At 35.7% G+C, this 25,133-nt stretch overlaps 2 protein-coding genes across 2 annotated transcripts; both read right to left on the reverse strand.

Annotated features, from left to right (window-relative positions):
- Positions 1–10,654: 10,654 nt before the first annotated feature.
- Positions 10,655–12,586, reverse strand: LOC121773954 (protein NEN4-like). The gene is made up of 6 exons (XM_042170865.1): positions 12,148–12,586; positions 11,555–11,601; positions 11,398–11,461; positions 11,200–11,283; positions 10,987–11,109; positions 10,655–10,892 (listed from the first exon to the last, which is right to left on the reverse strand). The coding sequence occupies exons 1-6, from the start codon at positions 12,583–12,585 to the stop codon at positions 10,824–10,826; spliced, it is 825 nt and encodes a 274-aa protein (XP_042026799.1). The 5' UTR covers position 12,586; the 3' UTR covers positions 10,655–10,823.
- A 7,421-nt stretch (positions 12,587–20,007) lies between these two features.
- Positions 20,008–22,042, reverse strand: LOC121774173 (agamous-like MADS-box protein AGL104). Its single transcript, XM_042171088.1, has 11 exons — positions 21,853–22,042; positions 21,713–21,766; positions 21,616–21,634; positions 21,482–21,537; positions 21,332–21,359; positions 21,192–21,253; positions 21,013–21,112; positions 20,881–20,934; positions 20,643–20,788; positions 20,323–20,500; positions 20,008–20,221 (listed from the first exon to the last, which is right to left on the reverse strand). Exons 1-11 carry the CDS (start codon positions 22,035–22,037, stop codon positions 20,138–20,140), a joined length of 966 nt encoding a protein of 321 aa, XP_042027022.1. The 5' UTR covers positions 22,038–22,042; the 3' UTR covers positions 20,008–20,137.
- Positions 22,043–25,133: the final 3,091 nt, after the last annotated feature.

Here is a 25,133-nt window from a genome sequence, read left to right on the forward strand (position 1 = left end):
CACGAATGGTTCGGCTCACAACCATTCCCTAGTCCGAAAACGCAATTCTCAACCCCTCCTCAAACCCAAGGTTCTCAAATTTCGGGTGGCTACCGGCCTTACCCGGTGGACGACCAAGATTCCCCCGATGGCCGATATGGGTGGGCACCCGAACTCAGATCGGGAGGGAGCGGCGACACTCAAACTCCTCCTATTCCTACTCCTACCCCTACTCCTCATGGTGTTCGTGTTCAGGGTCGTGGCGGTGACACTCACGTCCGCACCCCATACACTTCGGGGGAGATGGATCAGTTATGCAAATCCTATCTGGTAATCTCCGAAGATCCGGAGGTTGGCACGAACCAAAGTGGGGATAGGTTTTGGTGGCGCGTCTCTCACCAGTACAATGCAAACCGCCCGGATGGAACCATCAAGCGCAATGAGAGTATGGTGCGCAATGCCATCTTCAGAGCCAACGAAGAAATCCAAAAGTTTCAAGGGTATTACCTCCAGGAAGAGCGGTCGGCGGGGAGTGGCAGGAGCGAGCTCGACATCATCAGTACCGCCTTGGCGACCTACCAATCCCAACATTACAAACCATTCAAGTACCTCAACGCTTGGCAGGAGGTGCGTGTGCATCCGAAGTATAAAGGAGGCGTATCATCCTCCTCCAGCTCCTCTAGCAAACGATCGAGGTCGGTATCCCTATCTGACGCCGGCAAGGATGAGGTGGGTAACCAGCTTGCCGGAGCTAACTTGGGTGTCCCCGACGCCGGCCCGAGCAGTTCCCAATGCCGACCACAAGGAAGGAAATAGGCGACGGCCAACCGCCGTCGTGCCGCTCCCGCTCCTGCTCATGCTGGCGCCCCCTTTGTGCCACCCCAACCCCCCACCAACTCGTTGTGGACTCTCTTGGCTCAACTCAATATGACCGAGACGTCTCACATGTCTCCCGAGCAACTTGAAGCCCATCGGGCAATGATACGAGGTCTCCGACAAACATTGGGGATAGGGCCTGAAAACTAGTCTTCCACAGGGGTATTTTTTTAGCCTTTAATTATGTAATTTTTAATTTGTAGGATTTTAATTATGTATTTTTTATTTTTTAGGATTTTAATTATGTAATTTCTATTTTTTAGGATTTTAAGTTTGTAATTTTTAATTTTTAAGATTTTAAGTTTGTAATTTTTATTTTTTAGGATTTAATTATGTAATTTTTATATTTTTTAAATTTGTAATAGTAGTTCGAGTATTTTTAATGTATTTTTATATTGTAGAAATGTTTTAAGTAATTGAAGTATTTAAATTAAATAATGGAATGGTGGGACCCTTGAGCATGTCCTTGCGGAAGAGCATGGATGTGGGTGTTGTGCTCTTGGAGAAGAGTAGGAAATAAAAAATAATAAAAATGGGTCCGGGCTCACATCCATGCTCTTTGGCAAGAGCATGGATGGAGATGCTCTTATGTTTATGCATATATTGATTTATAGTACTCCTAAATTAATGATATCTAAATGCGTGATCACATCGTCGTTTTAGAGACCCCACACATATAGTTTTGGATACTTAAGAGCATTAACAGTGGTGCGGATGTCCCGGTGGACATCCCCGCAGACATCCCAAAACAACTTATGCCACGTCATACGGACATCCCACTGCGGATGCCACGTCATACGGACATCCCACTGCACAGTGGCGGACATCCCGACGGACTTCTCACAAAAAAAATTCACAAATTAAACAATTTACGTAATTAAAATTTCGACACAAATACAGTGAAAATGAAACCACTTTATTTAAAAAACATACTTAATTAAAAAAATACATAATTATTAAAAAAATTACATTGTTAAAAAAAACCGCCTTCTCACTCCTCGGATTCCCCGCCGCCATTCCCCTCGTCGTCCCCGCCGCTGCCACCCACCTCGTCGTCACTCTCCGACATGTCTCCGAACCCCAAATCGCGCCGCATACTGTTGATGATATCCTTAAGCGACCGCTTGTAATGGCGGTAGGTCGATTGGCGCCATTCAACCATTGCACGTAACAAGGTTTCATGTGCCGCGATGCGGGCGAATGAGGGGTTCTCGGGATCGTTTAGGGTGGGTGCTGCTGATTGGGCCTCGCCGGATCCGCTGGCGCTTCCCCTCGCCATCCGCGCCGTTGACTTTTGCCCAAACCAGCGACGGCGGCGGCCCGACGATGTGGGCGTCGGGAACTCTGCCTCGGCGGGGGGAGTTCGTGGGAACCAACACTGCTACTGTACTCCCCGGAGGCGCTGATCATCGTCCGCTTCGGCCAGCCAGATTCAACACCCGCAGTGAACTTGGCCGAAGTCTGAACCACAGGATAGACCTCCCAATATTTGAATTCCCTGAACCCTTGTGCAGTGTCGATGAACTGATGATGAGACAGGAGCTTCACATCCTCGACAGACATGCCGCTGGTTGCCGAGCGGAGGTTGTTTGTGTAAATGTCGGCAAATCGGCTGAGCTGCCTCCTCAGCCGCTCCCACTATTTCCGGCATTGCTCTCCGTTGTGAGGCTTTCCCCCTAGCGGTTTGAACTGGAGGTAGCTTTGGCTAATGAGCCACCACATCCTGTCGATGTGCTGGTTAGCCCCGACGTACGGATCCTCCACCACATTGATCCACGCCTTCGCCAGCGCGATGCACTCCTCCATGCTCCAGATGGTCCTCTTCTTCCCGCTGGACCCCTTCCCCACCTTAGTGGCCCCGGCCTCACCACTGTACATTGGGACGAGCAAGGTAATGCCCCCGTCCCCTGCCCCTCCCTCTCCCTGGCCTCCCCCTCCTCCCTGTCGCCGTTGGTGCGTCGGTGGGAGAATCCCGGATCGGAGATAGCTCCAACTCCTCAAGCGAGAACATCTCGATGCCAGTGAACTGAGTATTGAGAGGAGTACTCGGCGGGTTGTCTAGCGCTAGTAAATCCATATAGTGCTGATAGACGTTGTCCACCGGCGATTGGGGGACCCCCTGCCTACTCCCCCCGCAGCGCCAGGCGATCCCTGCATCATACCTGACATCATCATCCCGGGCATCTAGGGCATCATCCCCGGCATTCCGGGCATCATCCCCGGTATTTGGGGCATTCCTGGACTCGCCCCGGGCATCTGAGACATTTGGGGCATCATCCCATACCACTGCGGGTACATGTTGTAGTACCCGGGCATCATCCCCGCCGCCGTTTGGGATTGGGGTATCATCCCTGGCATTTGGGGCATCGCGGCGGACATCGGCGTACTACCGCCGATAGGAAAATAAGGCGCCTATGACTCGCTCGTGGCGGGGGAATCGCTATCGTGGTACTCCATTGTTCTTCGAAAGAAAAGTATTTTAGAGAGAGAGAGATACTCATTAATACAAGTGGTGTGAATGAAATGAAGTTCAACAATACGTATTTATAGAATTATTAAAAAAAGAAATTAATGCAATAATCGGGACGTCCGCGCGGACGTCCGTGGGAGTCAACACAATGGCTGACGTCCGCACGGATGTCGCGACGGATATCCGCGGAACGCCGCGGAACTCCGGCACGCCGGTCGGAATTCCGCCGGGACGGGCACCATTGCTAATGCTCTAAGGATATTGATATGATTTACTATACATAGGAAGTTGCCACGTGCATTTTGGAGACATAAGTTGTTTTCAGTTTAGTATAACCAACAATTATCTTAAAATTAAATGATTGAGTAATTTCCAATGTATATATTTATTACAATAAAGCTATGCAGCCACATTATGGACAAGTATAAACCGGTTTAATCAATAAAAAATTATTTTTTATATAAATGCTGGTTCAATAACAATTAAAAATACTTTCATATTCTTTACTAATATTACACCTTTTTTTCCCTCCCTCAACAAATGGCGCCTGTTTTTCCCACTACCATTTCCTTATCGGTAAATGGCGCCTGTTTTTCCCTCTCCCATTTCCTTTTTTCTTAATTTTTGGTATAGAAGATAAGTAATGGCAATGACCCACATTTATTAATTATTTCTTATATTATAGGATTCAGTTTATTCTCCAATAAAAGGATATCTATTGATGTGTTGTGCACAATATATATTTAAATAAATGCCCAAATTAATCCAATATCCGCTGCTAGCTTATCTAATCGTCTTTCATAGACTGTAGCATAGCGAGTATATGCGCTTAAATACTTATAAACAAACGAATTATCAAACTTTAGAACTTAAAATTTGAAGAAAAACAACTTTTAAGCAGTATAAATTATAATATAGCATAAAACATACTCCCTCCGTCCCGGGCTACTCGCTCCTTTCCTTTTCGGCACGGAGATTAAGGAATGAGTGTATAGGAAAGTCAAAAATGACGGCTGTAGGTTAAATTTTTTACTAAAAATGGAAAGAGTGCAAGTAACTTGGGACGCCCAAAAAGGAAATAAGTGCGAGTAGTGCGGGACGGAGGGAGTATTAAGGTATAAACTTGCGCCAATACATTTGCACACTTACTTAATCCAAACAAATCAATGTTCATAAACTCCAAATATAATTAATTTAATTAAGTGCATTAAGCATAAGAAATAATGAATCAAATATTTCCCACTGATCAATTGTATACAAGATTTAGTTGAATCAATAAATTAAAATCCCCAAATTGAATCTAGTATCAAAGATTAATCAGAATCTTCAAATTGTATCAAATTAAGCTAATATTGAGTTGTTTAATCTATACATATATAAAAGTTGAGTTTTGGGAGCATTTTGGGAATTTAAAATTTTGGTTTGGGATTATAATATGCCATTATAAATATTTAAATGAAATTATAATGTGTACGGTTTTTATTGTTGTTATAATAAATTAATAATTTCAGGGAGTGGAAGTGGAAAAGTTATAGATAACGTTAAAATTTTCAAGAGACATGACAGTTATGATCAATTATTTTATAATTAGGTAAATAATTTGTTGATCCAAAACTAATTAACAGTAATAATAAAACGTATGCCAAAAAAATGTCATTGTGGAATATAAGGAGTTTGTGGGGTATTTAGGAAATACCAAATACTGTAGCATTACAACACTTGAATTTAAGTATTTATAAATTTTAGGTAAGATTTGTAATAAATCAAAATATTGGTCACCAAACTAATTCAGGCGTTTTACGGAGTAACGCATATATACATTGAAGAATTTCAATCATTATAAATTAAATACACAAAAGTCATATAAAAAGTTTGTTGGATGCGTTAGTTTCATTTTATTTTATTTTGTACATTAATTTGTTTGACATCAAAAAGAAATTAAAGAGGAGTGTGGAGAATTTGATGAGGCCGTTACGGGTTTTTCTCATCCAAATATCGATGCCATTTATTATTTGCTAAAAATTTGATGTTATATTTCAATTGATTTAACAAAGGATTGCAACTTTCTCACATTATGCACGTTTTGCCTTCATTAATGTAGACAAATTAAGCGCAACAATAATATGATCCAAAATCTTTCATTAAATACAAAGTTGTATTCACTCTTATTAGTAACGTATATATTTATATATAATAAAAATAATTGAATTTCTTTAGTATAAATTATACACAAATGCCTATCATAGCCAACTTATTTTCTCTCTATAAATATTCTTTCACCCAGCAAATTTATTCAATCAAAATATCAGATTTGTGGTAGAGGGTGACGGTGTCGAGAGTGAGGTAGATGCCTTTAATTGAGTGTAGCAGGGTGAGTGGCAGAGGATATGAGAAGAATGAAGACCAGAGAGTGAGCCGTCTCCTCTTCTTCTTCCCACATGTTTATGCCATTAATTTTCTATACTTCTTTCAACTTCTTTTCACCTATAAATTCTGGTATAGCTGATGATAATGGATATGGATGACCGCTTGCAATTTGCAAAATCTCTTATAATCTGCCGAGAAAGGATTGCTATGCGAGCGGAAGAATGGATTTAGTATTGTGATCAGTGACGTTAACATACTAGACATGGACGGTTTCAAGCTTCGAGAGCGTGTCAGCCTGGAGATGGATCTTGTAATCTGGCGAAGGAGGAGAACTATTTTCTGTTGCAATGTAAATCTAATTTCGAATTATTTAATTTTCTTTTTTCTGTGATTTGTTTCCTACTTTGACATATTCTTGACTAAAAAATCGCTGTCAAATATCACAATGATCAACAAATCATCATTTCGCTTAATTATGCATGTCATTTTACGAGATGATGGAAGAGGGGAGCAAACCTCTAGGATAAATAATTTGAAAATAATATTTTACCTACTTTAGAAAAAACAAGAAGATGAAGACTCCTGAATGGTGCACATTATAAAATAAAATGAGCAACTATGGTCAAATACTTGAATGTATATATATAGAGTATTAATTTATTTACCGTATGTTGTATTGGGTGGAATATTTATATGATAAATTGAGAGAAAAACAGTGATAATAACATATTTAATAGATTAATTTAGGTAAATTAATTATATATAGATGATAATATAATTAAAAGATTTTACTAAAACTGTACAATTTATTAATTAAATTGTATACAATTTTACCATACTTTTTTCTTTCATCTATCCTTATTTTTGCATGTTCTTTATTTATTTTTTTGTGTATTTTAAACAAAATAAGAATCTATTACTATATAATTAAAAACTATTTATAAACTTGAATGTGTTTACAAGTTCAAGAATGATTGAAAAAAATTAAAAATAATAAAATGTAATACAAAGTTTATTAAATAAGCAATCTTTGAAATAATATTTCACTCAAATAAAAATAAACTAACGGGTACTGATAAATATTTGTTGTAAAGAGCAATAATTTTTGGAACACTTTTTAAAAGTCTTGGTTGAGTTTTTAACAACACTACATAGTTTTTATATTTTTATTTATTCATGAATTAATTAAAACTAAATCAATTTTGTTAGTATTGGCCTGTGATAGCTAAATGTTTTCTTCAAAAATATAATTATTTCATACTCCAATTTTTATAATTTCCTTTTCTATTTTGCTTTTTTCTAAGTATTATAATACTTCTATTGTTTTTTTAATAAATGTACTCTATAATCAATAGTGTACAATAAGTTAATACTTCTATGGTTGAATATTTATGAATTTTGGGTATCATTGCAATTACTTAAATTTAAAATAATAATTTTAGATATAAATTTAGAATCTTATACGACAGTTTCATATGTAGTATAAATGTAATCCTCCATAATTGAACAGTTACGTTGACTAAAATATTGATTTTATAACAAGAAGAGGCAATGTGAGGTAAAAGCAATATTAAATGTTTGTCGGTTAGAAATATAATTTTACTCAACTAGGACGGAGGGAGAATTTTATTGATATTTGACTCATTTGTTGGTCATGATGAGTATATTTTAAAGTTAAGGGTTTATGATTTAGGTTTCAAGGTTTGAGTTTTAGTATATAGGGTCACTATATTGCAATGAAATGAAACTCGACTAGGAAGTGTCTCACCAGTGCAATCTTAAATTATTGCAATGTAAACTTGCTCCTGCAGTTATAACTCAACGGTTAATTCATATTTTCACAGAATTAAAAAACATTTTTTAATTTTAAGTCTGATATTTAAATGTCAAGACAAATAAGTGTTGAAATTTTAATGTAATCGTATTGACATTTTAAAGAAAAGTTAGCATTTAAACGCACTCTTGTGGCCATGTGGGGGTTATTGTGATTGAAAAAGTATAATCCAACGTAAGAATATGTCGAATATTCTTTTGTTTATCATTTCACAAATTTTATTTCGCATAATGAAATAAATATGAAGAAATTAAAATGATCCGTGCATCGCACGGGTTTGATACTAGTTCAGTATAATGTAAGAGAAAATAACGTCTACATAAATTAAATACACACAATACCCTTTAATTTAGCTATATTTTTAGGATATAATAAATGACTAATTTGTCTCAGCATATATTTTTAACACTACCATGGTAGGAATTTTTTTAATTTAGATTATGAATAGTATTAATTACAAAATTACATAATTTAATAACTAAATAATTTTAAATAATTTTACTACTATATATTTTTTCAAATACTTTTTTATTTAATCATTTTATAGCTTAATATATGGAGTACATTTTTTTGCCTTTTGTGTTATTCTCACATAACTTGTTTTCTTGTTTTATTAAATATCCAAAAAAATATATTATGTAAATATTTATATTTGTATTTATTTTTAGAAATTAGTATTTTTCCATTTAAGAAATATTGACCATTATCTCTACCTTAATTAAAATGGAGGGTGTTTAAAAAATCAATTAAAATAGATAAATTCTGATAATTGCTGAATGAAATTATGAAAAACCTAATGCTTAATTGGATCTAAAATTTAATTAAGTTATTCAAGTAGACCTAACATTCAATTGACTAGTTTAACTGAATGAAAATTTTCAGTTAAATTGTTCAGTTAACTCTAATATAAAGCTCTATTGTTCAAGTCAATATAAGTTCAATTGAAATGTTTAATAAAATCGCATATTCAATTGAATAGTTCAATCAAATAAAATATCAAACTATTTCCATTTTCCAATCGTCCAAATATTTGCATTTAACTATTAATTTGATTAATACAAAAATCTGTTGAGATCTGTTATTGATTAAATAGTAATTTGAACATAGTTAGTTTGAAATCACAAAATAGATGGATGAATTATTAAATTATTCTAATTCAACTATTTAATTAGTAAAAAATTATAATGAGAGTAGCATTTGGTTTATAAATCGTACTCTCTCAGTTCCACAATAATAGAATCATTTCATTTTTTACCGTCGTTTTAAAAAAAATAATTATATATAATTAAAGTAGAGAAAGAGTAAAGTAAAAGAGAGAATACTATAGAAAAAACTAGTCTTATCTACACTATTCTCTCTTTTACTTTACTCTTTCTTTCCTTTAACTATTTATAATTATTTTTTTAAAATAAATTTTTACTTTACTCTTTCTTCATTTTAACTATTTATAATTATTATTTTAAAATTAAGTTTTGAAATGACTCTACTATTTTGAAATCGGGGGAGAATTTAAAGGTGACTAAGCTCTAATATTACAAAGCAATTAGATTAAGCACATTAGTCTCTAGAGATTGATTACGTATCCATATTTTATCTCGATAATTTTCCGATCAAGTTTCCTGCAATAATAAGTATTAAGTTATGAGTTTATGATAAAAATTACAATAAATCATAGTACTATATAAAATTATATGGAGTTGTCAGGTATAGACAAATGTAAATTCTTTCGTAACTAAAGTTACTAGTACTTTTTATTATAAGTAATAGTAGTAATATTTTTTGTATTTAGAATTTGTATAGTTTATCACCGATCGATTTTCTTTAGTTGGAGTTTATGATTAAAAAAATCTTTCTTAAATAGAGCCATACAATTACGCAATGAAGTCAAGTTAATGATCATTAATCAGTTGAATAATAGTACTATGAAATTATGAAATTAAGCATAATGTGTGACTTTATTAGAAATGTAAATTATACATGTACATACTACTCCTAAATTTTAAAATTAATTGAATTAAACTAGAAATTGGTTTTGATATCTGATATATTATTCTATTTCAATAAAAAAGAAAAGATTCAAAAAATATATGACTAATTTCCACGTGCTTTCGAGCTTGAATCAAAATAATTATACAATATTTAATAAATCATAAATATACAAGTATTTAAATTAAAATTTTAATATTTTTCTAAATAGTTGCGCAATTATTAATTTGTTTTAAGTTAGTTAAATTTAAAAAGATTTTTATTGTTGTTAAGATAGATCAATTGACGTATATATAATCCAAATTAATGCACTCATCACTCATGTACTAAGTTCCTCCATTAAAAGCAAAAGCAATAGTACTATTATTGTTAGATTTAAGATTTGTGCATTAAAGTTTTATTGGAACTATAAAATGTACAATTAATACATAATTTCAATTCAAATTTGAAAAAGCAAGAAAGAGGGTTAAGAAACGAAAATTGAGTAAAGGTTAATAAAGTCCTTTCAATCTATGCACTAACTATTATTAATATTTTAATATATAATTAATATTTCAATTTTACTAATATATCCTTGTCTGGCGGAACATATTGTAGTCATTTAACATCACTCTATTCATTAATATAAATTTTTTATAGTTCATCTTTGAGAATTTTTATTATATTCCTTGTTCTAATTATATCTAAGTTGTACTTTGAAATGATGACTTCGGATTATGGTTTCCGAATTTGTGATTAACAAACTGTATTTCAAGTCCAATAAACTTTCTTTTTTTAGTATTTTCAGAGTTATGTTATAAATTTATATAACAGGTTTTTAGTTATGTTAATTTATTCCCTACAAAAATATACTATACTCTTTTTTATTGTGAAGGCCTAAAGTGTATGGGCTTTACAATTAAATAACTTAACCAAGCTTATGCCTAAAACAAATGGGTTCAGAATATCTATTATTTGGGCATTTTATTCGCATTAATTAAGATATTAAGCCGAGTCCAAAACCTTTTCAAATTTAATGGAGTAGTAATAGGAGATGTCTAATTTACGCTCTGCCTTTCTTTAGTGGAAAATTTAAATAAATAAATTTCATAATAAAGGAGTAGCATTTATAGTTTTATATATAGTGGGGCATTTGCCCCTTCTAGGATCCACCTAAATTAATCATTGCAATAACCAATATGTTTGAGATTTTACATATGTACAGAATATTACAAAAGAATCAATGAATCATGGGAGATGAAGTCGCCAGTAATCAACCCTAATATCTTTCTAAATCTAATAAAAAAAAAACTAAAGAATTTTTGTTCTTGATCACCTAATCAATGATTGCGAATGCTTCAATAGATTACTGCATATTACATTTTTCACTCTAGCAGTCATCTGTCACATACATGTAAATCAAAATGTCAAAAATGTGACAAATTTGGACAATAATAATAGTAATAATAATAAATTAAAAAATAATTTCACAAACCTTTCCAAGACTTTCTGTAGCATAAGGTACAGCCCTCTGATATCCTGCAGAAGTTGATGGAGGCGATTTTCTACTCGTCTTTTCTGAACCCTTTATATTCAAACTAGTTGGGCTAGACGATTGCTGCAAAATTTTATGTTTTCAGTCAATAATTATGTCGCATTTTATGTGTTATATTGATAAAATAAAATAAGAGAGAAGTTTGTAACCTACCAATAAGGATTTACTTCTTGTTGTGACATTGGGGCTATTTGTCTGCCATTGCCAATTCAATGCATTTGGAGGAAGACTCGATTCCTAAAACCAAATTCACATTAAATTACATGTCACAACTTAATTAATTATCTAGTACCTACACTTGATCCTCTTTAATTAAAAAAAATTCTCCTAGCTATATTCCAAAATAAATACCAGAAATAACACGGTGGCACAATGCTTCAACACCTCCAAATTCATTCTCACATCATCCAAGCTCCTAAAATGCCAAAGCCAAGACAATAAGCATTTCTCTTTCCATAAAAATAAAATAATAGTAGTAGTAATATTATGAATTACTAATATTGAATACCTGTGCTTCTGCTCGCCAAGACCGAAATAATCAGCCAAGGTCGCCATCTTTCAAACAAACATAAAACCAATATCACAATACGCACAAAAAATAAAATACAAATTGAAGGTTACAAAAAATAAAAATAAAAAAATATTGGGATATTATTGGTCTTAAATATCATTAATTTTGGACAAACTCGGTATTTTCTACAAATTTGAAGATTGGTGGTAATCTTCAAACCCGACAATTCTACCCGGCATTTTTAATCCTATTACACACATTTTATTCAACGTCAAATCCAAGAATTAAGCCTCGATTACGTCGTTTCATATATAATTTAGACCAAGCCACGTAGATTTCACGGCTAGGCACATAGAATCAAAATGAAAAGATTCTATTTGGGCCGGGTCAGGAAAATTGCTCACTTGCAAAATTTGGTGGTTTTTAAGACCATTTTCAAATTTCATAGAAATTATCAGAATTCGTCCAAATTTATTATTTTAAAAACCAATATCCTAAAATATTTCTTAAATGTACCAAAATAATGAGCCATACCATTAAAATCATTGTACAAATATTTTTATATCTATGTTATAATTATAAAAACCAACCTTCATATTCCCAGCTCTTCTCCCAAACTTCTCCCTCAAAACTCCCAAAGAATCAATGATTCCAGCAGGTGACGGCGCAGGTTTATCAATATCACCAAACATTTCTTTGATCCTAACACAATCGAATCTCTGAATATTATGCCCCGCCCAGATTCTCCCATCTAGAATCTTGAATATCTCGTCGGCCACCTCGGCAAAGGGTGGCGCCGCTGCGGCCTCTTTCCGTGTGATCCCATCGGGCCGGGCAGGGCGGGCCCCCACGCCCGACAGATCGCCCGGCCTGATGAGGGTGCAGTAGCTCTCGAGCTCCACGAGCTTGCGAGGGCAGACGACGATGGCGCCGAACTCCTTCACCCAGAACCTCTGGCCGGATTTCTGCGGCACCGTCGTCTCTAAGTCGAAGAAAACGATCTCTGTGGTTGTCTTTGGAGCTGCCATTTTTTTTTGGAGTTTGTATTGTTTTATTTTGGAGGGAGAGAGGGGTTTTTAAATGAGGGGTTTTGAGTTTTGCATGAAGGAATATTCTTTGAGGTTGATTGTCTTGTAATTCAAGTTAGTTTTGGTTAAGGTTTTTGGAGAAAGTTGTCCTTAGCTTCTTGTTGAGGACCTAAGTTTCCTGTTTCCAAGGAACACAATTGCTAATATTAATTATTCATGTAAAATCCTAAATTTTAAGTTTGGGTTTTGCATACCTATTTTATAATCCGTCTATAAAAAAATTTATTCTAATTTTGCAACCAATCAAGATTTTAATTCTAATATGTCTTGATATTAATCATAGACAATAAATAAAAGTCTTTGATTTAGTATAAAATATGATGTTGTTTAGTGCCTAAAACATGGCATAGTTTTGGTTGACATCTGATAGTGCCACGTAAGTAAGTTATCAAGATATGTTAAGGTCGAAACCCTGATTGGTGGTTGCAAAACGAGAAAAAAAAATCAATATTTCGATTGCAAAATCAGAACAAATTAATATTTTTATAATTAATAGGCGATGTGCAACATCAGAATTTAATGAAAATTTTAGAATTTTCAGAAATTACTTATAAATAGGGTAAATGGCATTTGGATATACTCAGGGAATGGTAAGGAAAAAAAACTTGGAAAAGGTTAGTTAAAATCTTGATTCACTATATTCCATGTTGAGTAGGCTAAACGAAAATGTACACGGAATACTATTGCTTTCGAGGTGGGGCTCTGCGTGCAGACGTGGCATTCAAGTACACGTTAACTCTTCTTTGACTTGTCAAATTGGGTAACCTTTATTTTAATTTGTAAATATCTAATATTCAAACTCTACATAAACCTAGCAATAATTAATTCAAATTACTAAGGATTGTTTTCATACACACTTTATAATTGTCAATTGTAAATTTGCGATTGTTATATTTACACATTCTAGGACATTTCTTTTACTTCTCTTGTGAGTTCTTATACTTTGCGCTATTAATCATTTCATAGTAATTTACTTAAAAATAGTACTCGTAGTATACAGTATGATGAATAATTCAAAATTCAATAAATAACTGAAATGTTTATTTCTCAATAATCCAATATCAAAAGATATAATTTAATGCACCTACAAATTAATTAATTTCTGTAAAAAGAAATTGAACAGCTAAAAAGTTACAACAAAATTTAAAAATTTCATCTCCTCCAACAAATTTCGTCTCCAAAAGCATCCCCGGGAACAAGGGCAACCTACAACGAAGAACAAAGTTGTTTACTGCCCTAGTTTAACTATAATTAATGTTGATTTTTTTTTCTTTGATAAACCATGACTCAGGCAAGAAACGATTCACCCTCATGCAAGTTTTTATGGTAAAAATATGAAAATTCAAGCTAGTGTTTTTGAAAGATAAGGATGCACCTCATCTCCAGGGGAACACACTGCAACAACTGATTAAAGAATGCTCTGTTTTTGCAACGTTGCTCACCAAAATTTGGTCGGGCGTGTAGGATAACTCATTCTCCTCTGTTGTCATTAAGAGTTAAGCTAGGCTCGAATAAAGTCTAAGCCCCAAGCTCAACAACTAAGCCAAAAGAACAATTCAAAGACCAAGAACTTAGCTTGCTTTTATTTTACTACTTAAGCAACATATGTGTACGGGGCTAAAGCAACAATGACATGACAAGTAAGAGTATCGTATCCTACATAGACTAAGTGTATCAACTTAAATTCTAAATTTTGATCCAAAAGAATTAAGCTAGGCCCGAATAAAGTCCAAGCCTCAAACTCAACAATCAAGCCTAAAAGAACAGTTCAAAAACCACCCAAGACCAAGGGCCCACGGATTTAGCTCCGGCATGCGACCACGATGAAGACGGGCAGGCGGCAGCGCCCGTGTGGGCTTTAGAGCATCCACAACGGCGGCGAGCGGACCAGCTAGCCGATATCCGGCGCTCGCCGAACCATTGTAACCGGCCAGCGCCATTTCGGCGAAAAAATCGGCGAGCGCTGGGCGATGTGCTCGCCGGTCCGCTCGCCGCCATTGCAGGCTCCGGACCGACGAGCAATCGGCTAGCGAATTTTTTTAATTTTTGAAACACTATATATACGCGCTTTGCACGTCATTTTCATTCGCACCACTTTTTAACGAGTACTCTCTCTTTCTTAACTTCTGTACAAGATCAACAACGTAAAATGGAGAACAACAACGAAGGTACTCCAATGACGAGCGGGTCTCAAACTCCCCCGGTACCCATGGGAGGTGGATGGGGTCCGATGCCTGGGTACTACAACATGTACCCGTTGCAGCAGATGATGCCCGGGATGGCAGCCGGGGGGAGTATGGCGGAGGAGAGTATGCCGGGGTGGGCACCCGGGATGCAGATGATGCCGGGAGGCGGACCGGCGACGCAGAGGACGCCGCGGAGGGTACCGGCGATGCAGGGGACGCCGGGGAGGGGGGGAAACGTGTCACTACCGCCCTTCTAGGGTATAATAAATGCGGCGATCGCGACTTAACAGGACTTAAATGCAATCGAAGAAAAGGGGCTTGGGTTTTATAAAAAGGGGTTTGACCAAGGAAATAAATGAACAATAAATCAAGAGAAAAGGGTAACGCTTTGACAGATAGATCAAAAGGAGAAAACAATTATCATCATTGGTATTCAAAATAATACGGGTTCAACGTACTTCAAAACGTATCCTGTCTTTAGATTCTAAAACAGAACTCAAAATAGTGTCAAGATCAAATAATAAGTAAAACAGGTTTCAGCGGAAGCATCCAAGAGAAGAGTGAAGTTATGTGTGAAGACACAACGACACTCACAGATCAAAGATAAACAATTCATTCTTCAATTAACTTGCTCAACACCACCATACTCTCGCCGCCGCTCAACCTGCACATAGGGAAAACACATGCACGGCTGAGTACTATAAAGATACTCAGTGGACTTATGCCGAAAATATTTTCATAAAAATTATTATTTATCATGCCATACATACGTAACCATCGGGGTTTAGCTTTAGAAAGGCACGAGGCACTCAAAATCATATCCCATTGTAAAAGTCGACTGATTAGTCATTTTCCCATAGACGTTAACCATATCTGCCAATACATGACTTGGAATGTGGCCACAAACCAAGTCACTAGACCGGCCAGCCCGTATGCTAGCACACAGTCTACCATAGGTGTACACTAATCCAAGTAGGGTTTGCGGCCCTACGAGGACCCGAATTCGATTTAAATAATAGTGGCGAAGCCACATCAGATAGGCACGTTAAAATCAAAACACGGCATGATAAACATAGTTGCATTTCCATCGATAAAATCTTTAGGACATTGTCCTTATTTAAAAGAAAGCCCACCTCGACTGCTTAGATTTCAAGTATTTCCTTCCCCTTGCTGTCACGCTGAGAGCGCGAGTTATCACCTTTAAATTATGTGTATCACAATCAGTCTCAAATACCGACCCAAAATCATGCATGTCCCCAACGTTCCCCTTTTTCCCATCAATTCATTTTATCAACACGAGGAAACATCATAGCATATATCAACGTACAACACATCACTACATCGTAGAATAGGTTCCTTAACACATATGCATCATGAATATCATTCAAAACTTAATCATCAAGATCATTTGAACGTAGTAGAAATCTGGTAGCACAGCGCAATCGTTTTGTAAAAATCATTAAAAATTCATCCGACCTCCGTTTGGGCTAAAATTTTACCACAATACAGTAGACACATCAAAGATCATCCAGTTAAATTTTCACATCAAAATCTCATCTTTAGGTCGGTCAAATAAAAAACGGGACCCATTGGTCGAGAAAAACAATTTCGGGCAGAACTGTGCAGTCAACTTCAAAAATTCACTAAAATTTCATCTTTCGTCCAAATAGGTTGAAATTTACACACAACATAGAAAACACCTTAAAGTTTACTCTGAAAAATAATAGAACAAAAAGGAGTTCGTTTGGTCAGTCAAACACGCATCAGAATCTACTGTCCGAACACTACAGATTTCATGCTTCACAATTCCGAATTAGGGTTTTATCCTCATTCATCCAAACACAACCTTTTTATGCTTCCAACACACAACCATGCTTAAAAAGGTTCTCACAATCATGTTTTCATATAATCACACATCATTCGCCCATGATTCATTTAGACTTCACACAAATTCATTCAAAACGCATATTCACAAATTTGTTCTCTTTCAAACACGAATTCCCACCGATTAACTTCCTAGATTTGAAATCCCTACACTCACTATATGCATGAGGGAGTCAAAACAATTTTTGAATGGAGTGGATGAAGAAAATAAGTTCAATTATACTTTTCTTGATTGAAACGATCGGTAGAACAAGGTAAAATCTTGATTCTTCAACGATTTCTTGGCAAGGGATGAAGAGATTTTGAGTGAAAGAGAAGAACAAGTGGTAGAGGAGTGGAGAAGAGAGGAGGCGTGTAGGAGGGAGAGAGGAGGCGTATAGTGGCTAGGTTTAGGGTTTTCTCTCCTCTCTTATTTATAGAGTTAGAAATAAAATATCCCACAATTAAATAAAGATTTGGGAGAATATGAGGGAATGGAGAAAATAGGCGTGAATGTGGGGGAGAATATTTCGAAATCTTGGCTATTTACTTAGCGTATGATTTAATTTGGTATTGTCACGGAGTAGAATAAGATAATACGGAGCAGAATAAAATAATAAAATCATACTATTAAAATAGTGAGTAGGCGATTTTTATGTTCCTCCCGCAAGGAATCAATTTCAAAATTTTAATTGAATAAGGTAAGGTAAGATTTTCTTAGATATGCTAGGATATTCATTATTTATTCATGGAAGGAAATAAATAGGGGATCAATTAGTATGATAAATAATTCCTCATCTCCAAGATTAGGAGATTTTCGAAATCTCCATGGGCAAGCATGGGGGTCGATTTTTCTCATGGAGAGAATAAGGAATACTCGGACTTTGGATTTAATTTGGATAATTATCCCAAGCAAATAATTAAATCCAAGAAAATAGAATTCCTCTCCAATAATTAATAGTGGTCGAAAATTCCAAATAAAATGGGCAAGATAATTATTGATGATCCTATTTAATCTCACTCACCCTTAGGAAAATAATTCACCGCAATATATATATTTCACCCCACATCAATTATTCAAATAGCCATGTCATAAATTCAACCATTTTCACTTCCACCACATATTCTCAACACTTTGACTTTTCAATGGCCTTGTCATATGTTCCACATCTTTGACTATTCAACAGCCACGTCATATGCTCAACGGATTTGACTAATAAAATCAAATCTCAATTCCAAAACGCAATTAGGTCACACAGAAAACATGCAATTAATTCACTCGTCAATTAATCCACATACTTCACGGCATTAAAACATTTAATGCAAAATTTTAGGGTTTGAAAATTAGGGTTCAAAAAGTGGGGCATTACAAAACGTCTATTGCCCCAGTTTTGATTTTTTGACTGCTTCTTCGCACACATCGACCCCAGCGGAGGCGCAGTTCACGCAATATGAGACTTTCTCCTTAGAGGAGTTGGGGTTTGATCTTCTCGGTGTTCTGAAAACTCCCGTTCAAACGGGGGGAGTAGGGCGGGGTCGGGGCCCCCCAAAGAAGAAGGGCAAGGGGAAGGGCAAGAGGGTCGGCGAGTCGTCGCAGCCGGTTGAGGACGACTGCTCGGTACGGAGGAAGTGGACGGATGCGGAGAACGTCGCGCTGTCCAAGGCGTGGGTGAGTGTTTGCGATGATCCCCTCACTTCAAACAATCAGAGGATCGTCAACATGTGAGCCAAAATAGCAGCAGCCTACAAGGCATTTTGCCCGGAGGGGAGGCCGCGCAACGGGGAGGAGTGCCGGAAAGGGTGGGACCGAATCAGGGCTGCGGTCTCCCGATTTGCGGGCTTTTACGCCAACGCCCTCCGTACGCAGAGCAGTGGCCAAACGGAGGATGACTGTAGGAGGATAGCGGAGAAAGCCTTCCCCCAGCCCGGGTTGTATAAGGAGTTCACCTACTGGAACTGCTATGAGGTGCTGAACGACTCCGAGAAGTTCCGGGCAGGTGTCGACGCTGGCTAGCCAAATAAGCAACGACTGAACTATACCGGTGATTACAGCGGCAGCAGCGGCGGTTCCCACGACCTCCCCGAGGGTGCGCAGGAGCTCCCGTCCCCTCCATCGTTCACTCGCCAAACTCACCCGGTTGGTCAAAGGCGGGCGCAACGGAAGGCGAGGCGGGGCTCCGGGGGGTCCCAGGAGGTCCAGTCGGCATCCCCCCTTGGCCAGTCGACAGAGGATCTCAAATTCTTCGCGCGTCAACAAACGCGAGCTCAGATGGTCAAGACGTTAGCCGAATGGCGGGCGGCGACGAACCCCGAGGAGAAGAGTTTTCTTCACGCATTGCTCGTAAGCATGCATGACGATTAGAAGACCGGGGGGCACCGGGGGGTTCCGTCGGAGACGGTGACGGGGGCGACGGAGACGAGAAATGAGGCGGAGGTCGGTTTTTTTTTTAAATAATGTAATTTTTATTAAATTAATGTATTTTTTAATGTAATTTTTTTAAAATTAATGTATTTTTTTAATGTACTTTTTTTAAATTTAAATAATATTATTGAATTTTCCCGTATCTGTGTCGTAAATTTAATTCCGTATTTTGTGTGATTGTCAATTATTTGTTTTATATAATTAGGAGTGATGTGACTAGGCTATTGATGGGCTATTTGCTTGTCCTGATGATGTGGCAGGAGGATTTTTAGTGCTGATGATGTGGCAGGAGGAGTTTGTGGCTGGGCGAAAGCCATTGTGGATGCCCTTATAGCTCATCATTTGGGTACATAATTAGTACAAGTAATAATTTAGCCTCTTATATACAAGATTAATGAATGTTATTTTTTCAATATGGGATCAATTAACATACACATTAGTTAATCTTAAAACTCAGTATTATAGTACATTAATTAGTTTATAAAATTAAATATAGTAGAAATTGATTTTGATTTAGAAATTATACACGATATAATCTGTATCATAAATTAGAATAGATTAATATTTGGGTTATGTTGTCAAAATGATGTATGGAGTAGTATAAATAAAACATACACTTTCAGGAGAGTTACACAATATGGTTTTGAGCTCAGAATTCCTCAAGAAAAGCTTGAACTTGACGTAGAGATTCGGTTTGGGCCCTTGACTTTGAATTTTGAGCCCAAAAGTAGTGACTTCAGCTATATTTCAATTTAAGACCTTTATTATAGTGCTATGTCTTCAAGAATGTAATTAATTCCAAAACACTTGAACAGTAATATGCCCTTGATTTATGTAAGGTTAAAGAAAACTAGGGTGAGCCGAAATGGAGAACAGCATCTTATTAAAACAATGTACAAACACTCTGAAAATCTTGATTTAACAAGGGAAAACATATGGTTTCACAAAAATGATAGTTTTAATCATGTGGGTATGTAGATTGATAATTTCTCTATTTTGGTTATTGATCTTGATTATAAACTTATAGATGAAGTTCACTTGATGGTAAGAACATCCTATGTTCATCTAGTCCGGCTAGGGTTTCGTTCGAACCTTCTAGTACATCCTGCAATTCGCAACATCAAAATGTAGTCCATTAGCCATTCTCGTGACAAAAATATGTCAAACATACACATATTGATAAGAAACTGAAAAAAAAGTGAGAACCTTGAAATGAGTGGAGTTCTCTGGCTGCAGTAAAGAAGTGTAGTGGTTCTTCGACGAATGGAACTGTTGAAAAGCATCATTGCTCACAACATTGTCCGAACATCCTTCGACGGTTTGGGCATTCTCATTTCCACTTGTTTGAGAAACGGACTCATACATCGTTGGCGATGATTGCTTCCTAAATTTATGATCAAACCATTATTTAATTAGTACGGTTTGGATTTTGATTATTATGTTACATTTACTTCAGTACATGTCATGTTTCACTTCATCGATACACATAATAAACGTGCATTAGGGATTATGAAAAATGCGTATACCTTAGAGTGGCGGAACATGCATCTAACCCGAAATTAATGTGCTCAATATTGGTAAGCTCCATTCCTTGATCGTCGTCGTTCTCCAGCAAGGGCTTCGCTCCATTTGTATGTGCTTCGGTTATATATTGTACAACTGTATTTATTTGCTTTTGCAAACAAATTTTCATAAAATTACTTCTTAGGGTTACTATTTTGTTGAATAAAACTTGCTACAAAATAAAGAGTATTAAACTTGCACCTGTATGGTGTCTTGGTAACTTGATTGCTGGCCTACTTTGTTCATGAGATTCCTCTGTGATAACATTATTAATTAAGGGTAGAATTTTATACTCAATTTTTTTTTGAAGAAATGAGATGAGATAACACTTGCCTTTCTTTGCATGACACGGCGTAGGGCTTCCTTGAGCCTCACTTCGCAGAGTTCGAAGTCTCCTACACTCGTAAACATGTCCAAATCTGGCTCGAACACTCTGTCAATCAACACACAACCACATTACTATACAAATCAAACCACCAAAACATTTACTATCAATTTATTTTTAGGACCACCTAAGTTCTTTCTGAGTTTCCGCAACTTCTCTTTGCAAATTTTGAATCTCTTTTTGTATTTCCTGAAATTTCAAAAGAGACATTATTTTTTAGTATTTCAAATAAATCATGTAGTATCTTTTAGGTTAAATTTTGCATACCTCAGTATCAGAGCCAGGAGTTGCGGCACTGGAAAATATTAACAACAAATATCACTATCACTACAAAATTATAAACATACTTCCATTGGATGATAAAATACTTTTCCAATAAAGATGAAATTTCCATAATTTTTTTAAAAAAAAAAGTACCTTTGCATAGCTAGATCCTTTTCAGTTTTTATTTTCGTTAGTGTATTCACTATTTGCTGCATCAATGGGAAAAATAGAGTTATTAATTCCAAACATATAAAACCATTATTGGAATACTATTTGATTTTATATACCTCTCTATTTGCAATAATCCTGCACTTTCCAAAAAACACATTGTTATGTTGCAATAAATCAGAATTAATGAAAGAAAATATAGTCTAAGATGCTCACCCTCCTCTATCACGATCGGAGAGATTAATGTAACGATATATCACATCCTCAACTCTATGATAAAAAATGCAGCAATGATCATTAATATTGAATAATAGTAGAAAATATATAGGAATATTAATCTGATCAACGGTAATTACCTTTTCCTACCGGAAAAATGGCTGAGTCGGCCGGAAGGGGAGAGCATGATTAAAGTGAGATCAATATCACATAAAACAGCAATTTCGTAGGCCTTTTTAATGAGGCCGTATCGACGTTTGGAGAATGTGACTTGGAGATTGGTGGTATTCTCTATTTTCTTGATGGGGAGCTTGCTTCGTCCCATTTTCACTTTTTTTTGCAATAATCTTTGCGAATTGGAAATTGTGAATATTTAGTTTAGTAGGAAAAAATGAGAGGTTGATGGTGATTATTTGTTGGTCAAACCATCTCTTAACCGCAGCTTATAGAGTGGAGAGGTTGGTATATTATTTGTGAGAGATTCACTCTAAGCTTACCATCTAATCATATTAGATCATATGCTACGACCATATATATAAGTGTGATTAATAATATACAATTTGGATCTTAGGTTATATTTGTTAAATGGGGCTGGGCCGTCCCAACTTGGGGCCTAGGCAAAGTGGGCTGGACTGCAACCGGTTTCTTTCTGTAATATATTAATTATAAATTAATTTGGTAATTAAATTTATAATTTTAATTTTTATAATTAATAGTAGTTAAGAATTTAATGGTAATATTTCTTTTAATTTTTTATTTTCTAAAAGTTTAAGAAAAAAAAGGAAAAGATGATTTGACATATAGTGATTGAAAAGTGAAGTGAAAAATATCATTCCATGCACTCAAACTATAAGAAAATATCATACCCAATACTAGAGAGAGATAGAAAAAATATCATATCCAGTACCTACATATCCCATTTTTATGAAAAGTCCAAAAATGCGTTCCATACTTTGGGGGCATTTTTTATGCAAAATTGTACTCCCTCCGTCCCATTAAAGATGACTCACTTTCCTTTTTAGTTTGTCACAACCAAGATGACCCATTACTAAAATTAGAAATGTCTTTATCTCTACTTTATTCCCTCTTTCTTAATTTACTCTCTCCACTTAACACACAAAATAAAATTGCATAAAATCTCGTGCCACCCAAGGAATGGGACATCTTCCTTGAAACGGATGGAGTAATAAATAGTGAAAAAGTACTACAAATGTGATTACACCTCAGTCCAAAAACTACACATAATATTTTTAAAGTCGATAGACTATTAGCATACAAAAAAGCAAAGTTCAGGGACCATTTGCTTAGATTCACTGATATTTAGGACTATCATAGTAGTACAATTCTTTTGTTCTACTTCAGTTTTAGTTATTCATTAAATCTCATTGTTACAAAATCTAGTTTCAACCTAAATACCATTATATATTTATTTATCTTAAATTTATATTTATACTTATATTTTCATTTTAATGAAATTAAACTAATTACTACGATTAATTTTGAAAATTAATATTCTCCTCATCCCTCATTATGTGTCACAATTTTCCATTTTGGATGTTTCTTATTAATTGTCTCAGTTCACTTTCATTAAGTAATTGCCACATAGATAACTAATTCACCCCACTCACATTTTAGTAAAAAACAAATATATAGAAGTATGACACATATTTTACTAACTTTTTTATCTATTTTTATTTATATTTTTTTAAATCCTTGATGGATTAAAATGAGACCCATAGTATGGATGGATGGAGTAATATATAACTAAAAATTCGATTTCAATAAATCAAAAACAACAACATTGAAAGTTGAAATATGAATAATATGAAACTTAAATTATTTATGTATATTTTTATAAAGAGTAAACTGCATATTTACAAATTATGAAAATAAATTGTACTAGAGGTATTTGTCTCTTGACTAAAATTTTGTATTTAAAGTACTTGAAAGCTGCTACTTCTCAATCTCTCTTTTGTGGTTAGTGTCTCGAATTGCATACGATTGAATTAAGCGAAAATAACGTAGACTGATCAGGAGGATGTCAATCAACTGATCCAGAAAGTACGCCTCAACCTGACCTGCAATTTCTCACAAACGGATTAAGCGGTGAAAGTTCAACTCCTAAAGATCTATCCACATGCTATCGGGTGTGCAATCCTAGAATGAGAAACCTTCAAAGCCTTAACCCACGATACTATGAATTAGTAAGGGGTAGTAAGGGTCGATTCCCATAGAGATGAAGTGTTTAACGTTTGTTGTTGACATTTTGGAGGATGGCTGCTGCCACGCTTTAAAAGTGGGTTAATATTTATCCTACTTGACTGACAAGGGATTAACTAACTGATCAACTTGACTCGACTATGCTAGGAACTGAACTACCCACGTTAACTCCTAACTGATCAACCTAGAAATCAAGACGATATATGCGTTGCGGTAGAAAAGTAACTAGAGCTCGAATCTACGCTAACAACTTGTAATACATACGAGACAATTATACTGAAACTTTTCCAAAATAGCCAAATTAAAGGTAAAAGCAAGGTGGGGACCAAATCCCTTAACTAACGAATTCTGAAAAACTGCCTAAAAGCAAAAGGTGGTTCCAAAAAGCTAACTACTTCATCTTCTTCATGTTGTTGATGAGAAACAAAGCACCAATAGGATTTCAAACACCATAGGAGCAGAGCACCATTTCGCAAACATGTGAACGTGTAGAATAAACTTAAAACTGCGGATCTACTCTAACGGATCAACTGGAATCACGTAAGAAGTAAAATCAAGTCATAATCATGTTGAACAAAATAGAGCTATCCAGATCTACGAAATCGAAATCAAATCCAACACAAATCCACCATCATCACAGCAACATCAGACATCAATACACTAGATCTAAAAATCCTACAACGACCAAATCTAAAATTCATTCACAAGCTGAAATTCTACATCTGCAAACCAAACCTCCCCAGAAAATTGATCGAGAATACTTCTAACATAGATTAAAACAAAATTCAACAATCTAGCTCAAACACCAACACTTCCAACAGATTCGGCTCAAATATAAACAGCAAGACAAATAAGTGAAAACAAAACAGTAGAAAACTTCATAACATCAGGCACGAGTTCAACAACCAATTCAATGTCAGCTTCGCAAACACGAAGTTTAAGAACCAAAGGAATACTTCAAAACGAGAGTGTATCAAACAGAAATTTATAGAAATTGTTTCTTCGCCCACGCAGGACGGTGTTTCACAAATTAAATGAAATCAAACCACCACCATAGCCAGATTAACCCCCCTCCAAGTGTGTACAAAATTCCTGAGAAATGTGAGCTTCGGAGAGTTCCGCTCAAAAAGAAGGAGCTGCCTCATTCTTCTATTCTCCTCACTTATATAGGGAGGCTTGAGGCTCTGATCCCTAGGGCAAC

This window comes from Salvia splendens, chromosome 17, assembly GCF_004379255.2.
Source record: "Salvia splendens isolate huo1 chromosome 17, SspV2, whole genome shotgun sequence".
Taxonomy (NCBI): Eukaryota; Viridiplantae; Streptophyta; class Magnoliopsida; order Lamiales; family Lamiaceae; genus Salvia; species Salvia splendens.

Excerpts from the sequence above, each read along its gene's own strand:
- LOC121773954 (XM_042170865.1), bottom strand. The coding sequence starts at position 12,585 with ATGGCAGCTCCAAAGACAACCACAGAGATCGTTTTCTTCGACTTAGAG. Across the intron at positions 11,110-11,199 it reads CAAGAAGTAAATCCTTATTG|CAATCGTCTAGCCCAACTAG; the intron begins GTAGGTTACAAA and ends AAAATTTTGCAG. Across the intron at positions 10,893-10,986 it reads CTACAGAAAGTCTTGGAAAG|ATGACTGCTAGAGTGAAAAA; the intron begins GTTTGTGAAATT and ends TGTATGTGACAG.
- LOC121774173 (XM_042171088.1), bottom strand. The coding sequence starts at position 22,037 with ATGGGACGAAGCAAGCTCCCCATCAAGAAAATAGAGAATACCACCAAT. Across the intron at positions 21,254-21,331 it reads CTCCTGGCTCTGATACTGAG|GAAATACAAAAAGAGATTCA; the intron begins GTATGCAAAATT and ends TTGAAATTTCAG. Across the intron at positions 20,222-20,322 it reads AGAACTCCACTCATTTCAAG|GATGTACTAGAAGGTTCGAA; the intron begins GTTCTCACTTTT and ends TGCGAATTGCAG.